Consider the following 13,574-nt stretch of genomic DNA (forward strand, 5'->3'; position numbering starts at 1 on the left):
TTGTGTCTCCAATTCTACATAGAATATTGGGGCAGAAATTTTGATCAGCGTTGAACCACTTGCACTAACCTTTAATAGAGACATTCAAATCTATTAAAAACAATCCTCCCAAGGGGAACTTCGTAAACCACTTGGAGCAACTTGCACGATTCTCTGCTTGTGTAAAGAGTCCACAGACCCCAGTGAGATCTCATGAAATAGCCAAACAAACCGTGCTCACAAAATGGTGCAAGAAGGACATTTCAGATGCAGTTGTCAAATACCTCAGACCTCATGAGTGTTTTGAAATGTTCTTTTGACATTCAAAAACATTCCCAAAACTTAAAATACATTCCAATGATGCTTGAATACATAAATCAGTCTAAAACACTTGGAGGACAAATTTAAATTAGATTTTTCCATTAGAAATATAAACGGAAATATAGAAATAATTAAGATTTTTACATTAAAAACTTGTTTACAGATCTCTTCATATTAGAGGCTCTCTCAAGTCTTCTGTTCATTTCTAGATAAGGGGAAGAGGTAATTTATGTCTCCCCTATTCTAACACAGGGCTCTTCATTGAGTCCAAACTATAACAAGGGCAATTTCCCACCGCCATGCTGAACTCAGAGCGCATTGGCTAATCAGTGACAGTATCTTACAGATTTCCACATTTGCAAGGGCTACGGAAAAGCAGGGTCTGCTCTTGTCTCATCAGAGTAACATTTGTGACATATTCCCTCATAATCAAGACCATTCATCTTGAATGTGATGATATTGCAGAACGCATTTCTGAAGCTAACTATTAATACGATATTCCTGATAATCTCAATGATCAAAACTTTGGTTGTTAGGTCATGTCTTGCCCCTGAACCCTAGCAATATTGCTCGAAACACTTTTAAAAGTTCAATACACCTAGAACGTAGATTTCTGTCATGTTGATTTCTCCGTTTGGACTTACTGGTCTATATGTATGATGGATATACCTAAACTGGAACATGTAATGGGGAGAAGAAAAAGAATAGAAATTAGTTTGAGACTGATTTTTTCCCCAAGCTGAATTTCCCACAGGGAAATGAATGAGCAATTTGTGTACAGCAACACAGCTTCTCAAACAGCATAATATGATAACAACTACCTCATTTGTATTTTGACTGTGTGCTAATATTATTTAAGGAACAAATACTAGATATGACAATTGTTTGACCTTCAACTTATGAGATCTTATTCCAGCCTTCTGCAAGCATACAGAAGATCTTGATTTAACTTCCTAGACTTATATATGATATTTCTAATGGTGCAGCACTTCCTTAACAGTGAATTAAATCAGATAGGATTTTGTGTTCTAAGTACCACTAAAATTTGAGTTGATGCCCTCTGATTCAGGCAGAATTGCTATCCATAAAGCCAGAATTGATTCTGATCTCTTTGGAGACTTATTGAAAGCTTACAAAGCCAGAGGAGGACTTGGCTTACACTTTGTGTGTTATTTGGGAGGTACCATTCCAAGCAGAAGCAGAATCTATAAGTAGAATATATAAATAAAACAGGTTGGCTCCTGAGGTCGACAACATTGTGAGTGGCAAGTAAAAAACACAAAAATGCAAGGTATATGTTTTGAGTATTTTCAGTTTTAATGGCAATGGGTTTACTTTGTTGCAAATCATAAATTACAGGTGAAATTAAGATTCCGGAAGAGCTTGGTGCTTTGGATTTGGACATGCAAAACTGCCAACTTGAGGTCCTGCTCCCTCGACGCCAAGGTCTTGGCTTGTGCTCTACTGCACTAGTTAGCTACCTCATAGCTCTTCAGAATGACTTTGTGTATACAGTGGAGAAGTATACTATTGAATCTACACCGTGAGTTCGTTGTTACATGCATTGGTGCTCTATTTTTAACTCTTTATCCTACCATTCTTTTTTTTTTGGTTAATACCTGTGTTACCGTTCAACAATGTAAAATCAAAAATGTTCATTCTTCTAATTTGGCATAAGGCAAATGAACTTAGAAAATCATGAACCAAATGGAGAGAAAAGGAATTAGTTGACATCTGGATAGCTTTTTATTTAATGGCACCTCATCAGAACTTTTCATTTTCAGGCATGTTCAGATCATTAAAATGAATACTAATGTTAAAATAACTGATATATTAGAAATCTGAAATAAAAAACAAAAAATGTTGAAACTACTCGGATCAATCTAAGTATATTGTGGAGAGAAATTCTTAACAGTTTAAAATAACTGAGCTTTTGTCAGTCTTTGTGAAGAAGAAGATCATTCTTGTATAGATGTAATCTTAGCATTACAGAAGAGATAGGATAATATATTCAATTTAGAATTAGAATTTTGAATGCCATGGGAGCTTGCAATGATACAAGCTGTACAAAATGTAACTCTATATTGTGATTTAAAATTGAACGTAACTGTAAAGTTTTTGTTTAAAGACAAAAAGTGCTGAACAACTCAGCGGGTTAGGCAGCATCTCTGGAAGGCATGGATAGGCAAAATTTCAGGGCCCCTTCTCCTTATCCATGTCTTCCTGAGATGCTGCCTGACCCGTTGGGTTACTCCAGTACCTTGTGTCCTTTTCTTGTAAACTAGCATCCGCAGTTCCTTGTGTCTAAGTGAATTCTGTTGTCTCTTGTAACACATAGGTAAGATATATTGTCAAGACATAACCATTAATCAAACAAAAAAAGGTGTTTTTTTCAATCTGATGTGCCTTTAATCAAATTTTGTGGCCTTTGCAGATACTCAGTCAGTCCACAGGACGTATCCGACTTGCATGTAATCAGATATGAGGTTGAAAAGGACATCATTCCTCTCCTCTTGTCCAACTGTCAATATACAATGGAAAAGGGAAGCGAAATAGTGACAGAGTATGACTTCAAGAGAATTGAACAGCAACTGACCAACAGATTTTTAAAAGGAAAACCACTTATTCATTTAAAAGTAAGTCGCCATTAATGAGAGTGGTGCCTTGTATTTAGTTTTGTAAATAAATCTGCACAAACTATCACCAACTATGAAAAAAAGGACTATAACAATGGAAGATCGACACAAAATGCTGGAATAATTCAGCGGGACATGCAACTACTCTGGAGAGAAGGAATGGGTGATATTTCGGGTCGAGACCTTTCTTCCGATTGAGAGTCAGGGGAGAGGGAAACTAGAGATATATACGGGTAAGGCGTGAAAATGACAGATCAAAGCAGACTATGATCAAGGAAATGTAGAATGGTTCATTGTTGGCTGAGGGAAAGGTGACAATAAGGCATACAAACAATAAAATGAATCAGGAGGACAGTAAAACTAGTCAGAGAACTAGGGTGGGGGAGGGACGGAGAGAGGGAAAGCAAGGGTTACTTGAAGTTAGAGAAATCAATATCATACCGCTGGGTTGTAAGCTGCTCAAGCGAAACATAATAATAGAACTTGTGAAGGATGTCAGTGCGGTGCTCCAAATGGTCATCTGTTTTCCCCCCCACATTTTTCAGGGAATACCTACGCTGATTTACAGACAAGACAGAAATTATGGAATTATCTTTCAAGATATCCAAAACAAAATTCCTCAGGTATTTTAGTTTGATCTTTTAAATGCTGTATGTTTGTAAGTAAATTTTGCACATGAATACACGTAGAAAATACTGCATTCATTCTGCTGGAGAAATTAAAGTTTCAGGCTATTCAACTTGCTTCAGAATGTAAAAAATATAGTTAACACGCAAATACAGAGCCCAGGGAAGAGGATATGAGGGAGGAAAGAACAGTGTGGATGATGATGCAAGACGAAAGAGAAGAAATAAGTTGGAAAAAAACATCAATGAAAACCAGATTAAATAATACATCATCACACTGGAACCCCTTTCTTCCCCCTCCCAAATAAAAGATGCAGAGGAATAATTCAATTGATAACAGTTCCTTGATGTAAGTATCACCAATGATTTGTCCTTGTCCAACCATATTATGCCACAGCCAAGAAAGCTCCTCAGAAGATGAAGGAAATTTGGCACGCCTTCAAAGACTCTTACCAATTTCTTTTGATGCACCATAGAAAGCTTCCTATCCAGTTGCATTTGGTTTGACAACAGCTCTACATCAAATTACAAGAGTTGCAGATGCAGCCAGTACATCTTTCAAACCAGTCTCCCCCTCCCATTGATATTATCGACACTCCTGTAAGCTAAGGGCGTAATCTGATCTCCCAATTTACCTTGAGACATCCTTTGCACGATTCTTAAATTTTTCTCCGTAGCTGTAACACTATATCTGTTAATTTTGTTATCTGTTAACTTTCTGTTAATTTTTCTCTACATGATCTGTTGCACTTGTGTGGGATTTGATAGCATGATTTGACTGGATAGCACACTAAGCAGAATCTTTCACTGTATCTCTGTACACATGACAATAATACCAAGCATTTAACCCTTCGTAATGTTCTACAAGTCGGTCATCATTTTTAACTCGTGCTTGCTAATGCTTTTCCTCTTAGGAATCACTGCCAATCTCTGTTATTAATGTCATAAGTGGTAAACTTCAGTCATACAGTGAAGTATGCGAAGCATTCACTGCTGTGGAAGTCACTTCAGGATTTTTGGCCATGTCAGGAGGAGACCCTGATCTAAAACTGGTTGTCTATTTGACAGAAGTATTGCAAATGGAAGCTCAGACCTCACCTCATGTAATGGAAGTGAGTATATATTTATCCTATTTGCATTACAAATTGCAGCATTAATCTAGTGATTTTGTGTTTTGAGATCATTGTAAATTATTCTCATATATACCTTACAAATAAAGGTTCAAGATGACAATGATGTGTATAAAAATCTATCTATTCACATGGATTCTTAGTGGTGTCTGGTGAATTGTCAACTTGTCTCTATTGATAGAACTCTTTTGAGTCAGAGCTTTTAGATCCAAGTTCTGCTCCATGAGACAAGTACACAATTTACACATACATGTCAAGTACAAGGGACCAGTAGGGTTTTGTGTTAAGGTTTTTTGATCAACAATAAACAGTTTCTTTAGATTCCATGACAAAATAGTGCAGATGTTGACAACAACATGCTTCCTGTCTTCAGATGACCTGGTTAAATCTTAACATCTGAAGCAAGTAATAGGAAAAGTTTAGGGGGATATGGGCCAAATGCAAGCAAATTAGACTGTTTCCGGCTGTATAAACTCTTTGTCTCTGTCTCTCTGGTGCTGATATATTCATCCAACACCAGCAAAAAAATGATTAACTGGTTATTCATCTAATTTCTGGCATGCGATATTACCACAGAGCGATTGTCTTCTGTGTTTGGCCACAAAATAGTGATGGTGCATCAAATTGATGAATGATAAGGTCCTACATTTCAAAATTTAATGCCCATCTTTATTAGATCTAACAATGATATGTGCTGCTGTGATTTCTAAAAAGATCCCTATTTGAAAATCAAAGTTCTTTTTTAGTAAGGATTTTCTACATTAAGTGGACAGTTTAAGATTTCAATAGCAAGTGAGTCTGATATTTGATTTTAAAAAAATCTTTTAATATCAAAGTATGGTTTTGGAGTTAATAGATTCTCTGCACTAATAAATAAGTGCCCTCCCCGAACCAATGATACTATATGGACACATATAGAACATCGGAATGAATTCTGCCCTCAGATTCACCTATAATGGGCCTTTTTCTGTCCTCCCTGGTGACAAAATTGAGAATACCACCTCACAAAATCCATAATTCCAGGAGAGAATCAATTGTCTTCCTGTGGGATCTAATGTGCTTGTGTTTCAAAATGAAGCACCATCAACCCCACATGTCATGAACAATTATTTTTGTACATTATGTTTTTTTCTGTTATTTTATTCTAGACATTGAGACGATGCAACTTGAAGCACATCCAAGCACTCTGGCAACTCCTCTCTTCAAGAAAATCCGAATGTTCACTTATTTTGAATAGGGTATGAATAATTTGTTTATTGGTTTGAATGTGTGGTTAGTGTTTATATACATCACATTTATTACCCTTTCTTGTTCCTCAAAAAACAGCGATTGACTTCCTCCTTGAAATTCTATATTTCTTGATTTTCCATCTTTGGAAGTCCAAATATTTTTGCCCATTGGCATTGAGAAACTGGCAACAAATAGTGAAATGGGATCACGTAGAATTACAAATGCTGAAATCTTGAGCATAATACAAAGTGCTGGAGGAGCTCGACAGGCCAAGCAACATCTCTGGAATACATGGGTAGGCGATGCTTCGGGAAGAAGGGTCCGGATCAAAAAAATTGCCTATCCATGTTCTCCAGAGATGCTGCCTGACCCCCTGAGTTCCTCCAGCACTTTGTGTTTTCTTTGCTTAGTAAAATGGGATGTTGTGAGAGTTGAACAGGAATATGCAAATGGTTTTCCTATATCTTTGCCAACAACATCTTTCTTGAAGAAAGAGGAAGTAGGCTTTGGTCAACGCTTTAGAAATGCTTGCTGTAGATAAATTGCATGGATTAATTCTGAGTTCAGTGACAGTGTTTTTTTTAAAAATGAACTCTTGGATGCTTTGGGCCTTTCTGGGCATTTCCACTGCTCATCGATCAATATATTAGTGAATTTACATAATTTTAAATGGCTGCAGATATTTACTTATTCTTCTTATATAGTGAATCATAGTTCACATTTTAAACTATGAGTGAAGCAGTCAACATTAATATAATGATGGTCATAAAACTGATAGGTTACGGAGCAGCTTCATCTGCATAATAAGTAGCAGAGTTATTTACAGTGATTCTACTTCTCTACAAGGTGTTTTTCTGCAGCGATTATGTGAATTGATTTAAATCTCAGCTCTCTATCTTGTTTCAAAATATACCGAAAATGTTATGTTGCATTGAATAAAGTCTAAGCGAGTTTTAATTGCATTCTCAGCCATAATTATTGCTTGCAGCATGTGTGGCCTGAGGAAACTGTATTCTGACTGTAATTTCCTTTAATATCTCAAAGCATAGTAGATTTTACTAAATATTTTATATTTATAATTTTGTGTTTTTCATTTTAAGCTAACATTTATGTCCCGATCCTTATTTCACATTTTGTGAGATCATGAAAAATGAATTGTGAAATCTGCTAGTTACTTCCTGTTAGCTGTCTATAAGAATTTTTCATTGTGATCTACTCAGCCAACTTAATAAAATCATTGTTATTGCACAGCAAGGATCTCCTTGAACTGATGGGAGTTACTGTCTGAAAAGCAGCAGCCCACACCATATAGATCATGCAATCTTTTGAATTCAAGTTAGTCACTGCAAAATCAATTCGTTTCTGCAGTCCGTAGTCTATTTGTTTAGTTTATAGATAAAGTGTGTAAACAAACCCTTCGTCCCACCAACCCCACGCTGACCAGCGATCACCTGTACACTAGTTCTAACCTTCACACAAGGGACAATTTACAGAAGCCAATTAACCTACAAGTCTTTGGAATGTTGGAGGAAACTGCAGCTCCCGGAGAAAACCCATGCGGTCACAGGGAGAATGTACAAACTCCGTAAAGACAGCACCTATAGTCAGGACTGAACCCGGGTCTCTGGCACTGGAAGGCAGCAACTCTTATCGCTGTGCCACCATGCCACCCTATTCTGACTGATTTAGTTAAACTTTTTGTTAAGTTGCAAATGACTATTCTGGACTAAGCTGGAGTCACAGACAGATGCTCAATGGCTTTGGTAGGGGTTTCACCTCCTACAAGGTGAAACTGGGTAGCATAAGTGGCAATGACACGTCACTTCTGGATGAGCTCAATGCATTTTATGCATGCTCTGAAAGGAAGAACAATGACACATTTGTACGAGTGCTCACAGCCCTTGACAAACCTGGGATTGCAGTCTCTGCGGCCGGTCTTTCAAGAGGGTGAATAACAGCGTGCCAGGCCGAGTGCTAAAGACCTACACGGACCAACTGACTGGAGTATTTAAGGACGTCTTCATATTCTCGCTTCTGTGGGTGAGGTTTCCACCTACTTTAAAAAGGCATCTATCGTACCCGTGCCCAAGAAATGCACTGTGACCTGCCTCAATGACTGCCTCAAATGCACCGTGACCTCCAGTGGCACTTGCATCCACCATAATGAAGTGCATTGAAAGGTTGGTTATGGCACAAATCAAGACCCGGAGCTGCTTCAAATTGCCTGTCCCCACAACAGGTCAACTGCAAATGTTATTTCACTGGCCCCCCACTCTGCTCTGAATCTTATCATATCATATATCTACAGCCGGAAACAGGCCTTTTCGGCCCTCCAAGTCCGTGCCGCCCAGTGATCCCCGTACATTAACACTATCCTACACCCACTAGGGACAATTTTTACATTTACCCAGCCAATTAACCTACATACCTGTACGTCTTTGGAGTGTGGGAGGAAACCGAAGATCTCGGAGAAAACCCACGCAGGTCACGGGGAGAACGTACAAACTCCTTACAGTGCAGCACCCGTAGTCAGGATCGAACCTGTGTCTCCGGCGCTGCATTCGCTGTAAAGCAGCAACTCTACCGCTGCGCTACCGTGCCGCTTCTGGATTACAGGAACAAATACTGTATATCAGGCTGCCGTTCATTGACTGCAGCTTGGCGTTCAACACTATCATCCCCTCCAAACATCACCAAGCTCCAAGGCCTGGGTCTCTGTACCCTTCACTGCAACAGGATCCTGTTTCCTCATCAGCAGATCTCAATCAGCGTGGATCGGTAACATCTCACTGACTATCAACACAGGTGCTATCAACCTCAAGGCTGTTGCATAGCCCTCTGTTCTACTTTCTTCACACCCATGACTGTGTGGCTTAGCAAGCTCAAATGCCATCTATAAATTTGCCAATGACACAATGTTGTTGGCTGAATCATGGGTGGTGATGAGTCAGCATACAGGAGACAGATAGAACACCCTAGTTGAATGGTGCTGTAACAATAACCTCTCACTCATGTGATTGATAGGAATTCCTTACTCAATAGTGTGAAAGATAGGAATTAAAGAGAGAAGAGAATATGCCCTGACTTTCATGCTGCAGGTTGCTAACACTATTGCAGGTTAATCAATCATAAAAGGTGTAAATTTATTATTTGACTGGGGGCAGTGTCATGGTCAAAGTCAGTTTCGCTATTAATTATTTAACACTTAAATATGTATGTTATCGTACATAATTATGAAAATGAATGAAAATATTATTCATATTTATTCAAATATTACATGGTGAGATACATTTAAATGTTGGTGTCGTTGTTGATTTTCTCTGAAGGAGAAATCTTTCCTGAGAACAGAGTGAAAAAGTCAACTATATTTGTCATTTTTTCTTGTGTCTGTTTCCAGGATCCTTTCTCAGGGATTAAAAATGAATATAAAAAGCACCTCTGTGAGGAAGGAAAGAAACAATTACGTTCCTTCTTTGTCCAAGCAAGTGTTGATACTTTCATACTGGAATTGCACGAGTTGCTGACTCTGAAATGTAAAAATGTTCAATCATCGGACTCTTTCAACCCAACTTGGAGGTAAGAGTACTTGTTATATAACACGTTCACATACAACCGCATCCTGCCAAACTCTAATTTAAAAGGTTAGTTTTTTAGTGCACAGCCTTGCCTCTCTGCTACAGTCCTACAATCCACCCACTTTGTATTTGGTCAATGGACAGATGTGTCGCTGGTTCAGCGAGCATTTATTACCCATCCCTAACTGACCCTGAGAAGCTTCCTGGACCATGATGATATGCCAGGTAATGAAAGGTTGTGCAAAATTAATAGACGTCTCGAGAGTAGATGATGTGGCAGTTCCCCTTGATGAAGAGGAGATGCAGTGGCTACAAGTACAAAAATCAATGAGAAGAGAAATAATAATGACATGAGGAAATGATTTTTTTTAATGTAGATTGTAGATTAAATATGGTGGGCAGGTTTTGTTGTGGCCATCCTGAGGGAAATTAATAAATATATGGTCAAGAGGTAACTTGGAAGGTTGTGGAGAAAGGACAGAGGGGTGAAACTCCTATGTTGCTGGTGTAAAGAGTCTGGATTTAAGTTGCAAGGAGAGGCAGGCCAGACTAGGAGTTTTTTCCCCTGGAGCAAAAGAGGCCAATGGGTGATCTTTGTAGAGGTTTATAAAATCATGAGGAACAGGGAGAAAGTGAAAGGCCACAGTTTCTTTTCCCCGAGGGTAGGCGAGTCTCAAAATGAGAGGGGAAAGATTTAAAAGTTATCCCAGGGGCAACATCTTCCACAGAGGGTGGCGTGTATAAGGAATGAGGTGCCACAGAAAGGGATAGAGGTGGGTGCAATTGCAATATTTAAAAGATACTCTGACAGGTACATGGAAAGGAAATGTTTGGAGGGATATGGACCAGACACAGGCAATTGGGACTAGTTTAGTTAGGCAACTTGGTCGGCATGGACAAATTGGGCCAAAATGCCAGTTTCCATGCTGTTTAACTCCATGACTGTTATACAGATGAGGCGAGTTTTTTTCTCAGTATCGGGAATCTTCAGAACTTTCTTCCTCAAAGATCAGTGGAAGCAGAATTTCTGGCATGGTCTTGATAATTCAAGTAACAAAAGTTTGAAATGATGCTGGGGAGAATGGTTTCAAAAAAAGGTTTTGATAATTGATGAGAAGGAAATGAGGATCCTCTGTATAATGGTTTAGAAAAAATACAACCATGATAACTCTGCTTGCTATTCCAGTTTGAAAATGTCGCTCGGATTTTTTATGGATGTGAAGGAAGTGGACAATCTGCCAGAACTTGAAGGCATTTTCCCAGAAACAATTTTGATGTCACAGAGTGTGGAAACCTGGAAAGCAGCCGTGGCTTTCAAACGGGGACAGTTTACAAGATAAATCTTAAGAGCTGAAAGCTTTGTCTCTCAGCAAGGATAGTTTAACTCTACTTAAAAATGGGACCATTCGAAAAAGGGGGGTACTTTCTGAAGAGATTGTAATCTACATATCAATGAAGTAATGATTTAGAGTACTTCCAGATGTAACCTGATTTACCTGGAGCTACCTTGAAGAGGGTGTTAGATGTTTACAGAAAACAAATTATGATAGTTATTGCTTACCTCTGTGCCTTAATGTTCAACCACTATAACCCATCAAGAAATAACTTTTTGCTCTGCACTGCATAAACATTTATATAAATATGAATGTTTTTATATATTTTTGATGCCATGATGAAAATAATGAAAAATTTCATCCATTTCTTCATAACTGCCTTTCTGCCGACCAAAACAAGCTGCTTAAAAAATCTAATATGAAACTAATTTGAATATGATGTTTATTTTGTTCTCAAAATTTACTGTTTTTCAATGTTTGTGTATCATTTACTTGATGTAAGTATCAACTGAACTTGAATGTAACCTGAATAAAAAAATTATACAATATTCAACAGCGGCAAGCTACTTGAAAAGAAGACATTATCAAGTCATAGTGGAAGCATCATTTGAAAATCGAGAAAATCTGTGATAGAGTGGATAACAGGAGGAACTGAGTAACAAGTAGCGATTGTGTAAAAGTGGAATGGGCAGAGTAATGAATAATAGGTATGGTAAAGATATAATTTGGAAATGACCAAAAAAGGAGGAGGAAATAATAATGCCGAAAGGCTGGCGTGGCAGATTACTGGAAATTGTTGAATTTGATGTGGCGGCGGGAAAATCTTTACAATGTGCCTGTACGGAAGCAAAGGTGCGGTTCTTTGAACTAAATATCGACAGCGTAGGAAGCCAAAAGCAGACAGGCCAGAGGGGGGCTGAAATAGAGAAATAGAATGGCAGGTGCTAAAAGCTCTGTGCAATTGGCAGACTGAACAGCCATCTCCTGCAAACTTGTAACTCGACCTGTGTGTGGTCTCCCCATCAGAACAATTAAGACTCTCAAAGAGGACGTGTTTTAGATATAGAGCAGACACATAACCATGAAGGAAAGTAACATGGAGGGCAAGAGCTTCCTGGAATGTACAGAAAAGACAACATGAGGTTCACAATAAGAAAACCAAGCTGAATAAAGAAGGTGCAGAAGAGAATAGTTACGGCCCTCTCAGCCAAAATGGGGACATGGTGGCCCCAAATACGTAACTGTTATGTTTAACATATTATGTTTAATTAAGTTGATGAAATAAGTATCTTAAGGGAGTTTTTTTGGTTGAGTTAGGATGAGATATGGCAAGACAGCTCATTGGATGGATTAGTTTAGTATAGAGGTACACCGTGAAAACAGGCCCTACAGTCCACCATGTCCATGCTGACCAGCGGTCACCCTAACATTAGTTCTATCCTACACACTAGGGGCAATTTACAGAAGCTAATTAACCAACAAACCTGCTTGTCTTTGGAATGTGGGAGGAAACGGGAGCATCCAAAGAAAGCCCAGGCGGTCACAGGGAGAATGTACAAACTCCGTGCTGACAGCACCCGTAGTCAGGATCAAACCTGGGTTTCTGGTGCTGTAAGGCAGCAACTCTACCACTGTGCTGCCCTCTGGATTGCTTCTTTACCATGTAGGAAGTGATGGATATTTCCAATTCATTTTGACAATCGTGTGCAGTATCACTAGCTGCAACTGCTTAAGCTCAAGATTTGAGTTGGAACAGTGGCTGGATCTACTGTGGCGCATTCACAAAGACAAGAACTTAATGGAGAGCAGGTTTAGGGAGTGGTTCTCTTGCTGCTTAAGAGGAATAGGGAGGTGGCGCCACATTTCCCTTAAGAAACCTCACAGAACCTCCCATAAGGTTGCTCAAAGGAGCACGGACAAGAACTGTTCTTGACACGATAATTGGCTTAACTACAGTAGAGGGAAGGGGGAAGAATGAGAATAATAATGAGAAGAGATTCAATGGGTGAAAAGCCAACAGGAATGTCTTTGGCTGTATTTGTGACTCCAGGATAAAGTAATAATGTACACACTGAAAATGCTGGAAATACTCAATCTAAAGGAAGAGAAACAGAGTTAACATTTCAAGTCAAAGACCCTTCGTCAGAACTGGGAAGGAGACAAGCATTTAGCTTTCGGGACGGTGCTGGAGCAAAGATGTCTCTGATTTGGTAAGCTGCAAAATTGAGACACGAGATGGCAGATGCTTGAACTTTGAGTAAAAAACAAAGAGGTGGACAAACCAATCTCCCCATTCCACCTATATTCCTTCCATTCTCTGGCTTCACAATTTGCAGGTCTTCAAGAGTCAGACAGCATGGAAACTAGCCCTTCGGCACAACTTGCACATACTGACCAACATGTCCCAACTCCACAATAGACAATAGGTGCAGGAGTCGGCCATTCAGCACCACCATTCAATGTGATCATGGCTGATCATTCTCAATCAGTACCCCGTTCCTGCCTTCTCCCCTGACTCCGCTATCCTTAAGATCTCTATCTAGCTCTCTCCTGAATGCATTGAGAATTGGCCTCCACTGCCTTCTGAGGCAGTGAATACCACAGATTTACAACTCTCTGACTGAAAAAGTCCCATCTGCCTGCATTTGGCCCATATCCCTCTAAACCTGTCGTATCCATGTATTTGTTTAAATATTTCTGAAACGTTCCGATACCAGCCTCAACTACCTCCTCCGGCAGCTCA

General features: G+C 39.1%; 1 protein-coding gene across 4 annotated transcripts in view; it reads left to right on the forward strand.

The window, feature by feature from the left end:
• LOC144594611 (E3 ubiquitin-protein ligase rnf213-alpha-like) overlaps positions 1-11,355 on the forward strand; it is a 116,795-nt gene extending 105,440 nt beyond the window's left edge. For all 4 annotated transcript variants that reach the window (XM_078401370.1, XM_078401373.1, XM_078401372.1 and 1 more), the window contains exons 60-66: positions 1,660-1,843; positions 2,735-2,936; positions 3,482-3,559; positions 4,477-4,674; positions 5,841-5,930; positions 9,320-9,498; positions 10,684-11,355. In XM_078401370.1, coding sequence (XP_078257496.1) covers positions 1,660-1,843; positions 2,735-2,936; positions 3,482-3,559; positions 4,477-4,674; positions 5,841-5,930; positions 9,320-9,498; positions 10,684-10,837 — 1,085 coding nt within the window. In that variant the 3' untranslated portion in view covers positions 10,838-11,355. The remainder of the gene's footprint in view (positions 1-1,659; positions 1,844-2,734; positions 2,937-3,481; positions 3,560-4,476; positions 4,675-5,840; positions 5,931-9,319; positions 9,499-10,683) is intronic.
• The last annotated feature ends 2,219 nt before the right edge of the window (positions 11,356-13,574 follow it).

This window comes from Rhinoraja longicauda, chromosome 6 (genome assembly GCF_053455715.1).
Source record: "Rhinoraja longicauda isolate Sanriku21f chromosome 6, sRhiLon1.1, whole genome shotgun sequence".
In the NCBI taxonomy this organism is placed as follows: Eukaryota; Metazoa; Chordata; class Chondrichthyes; order Rajiformes; family Arhynchobatidae; genus Rhinoraja; species Rhinoraja longicauda.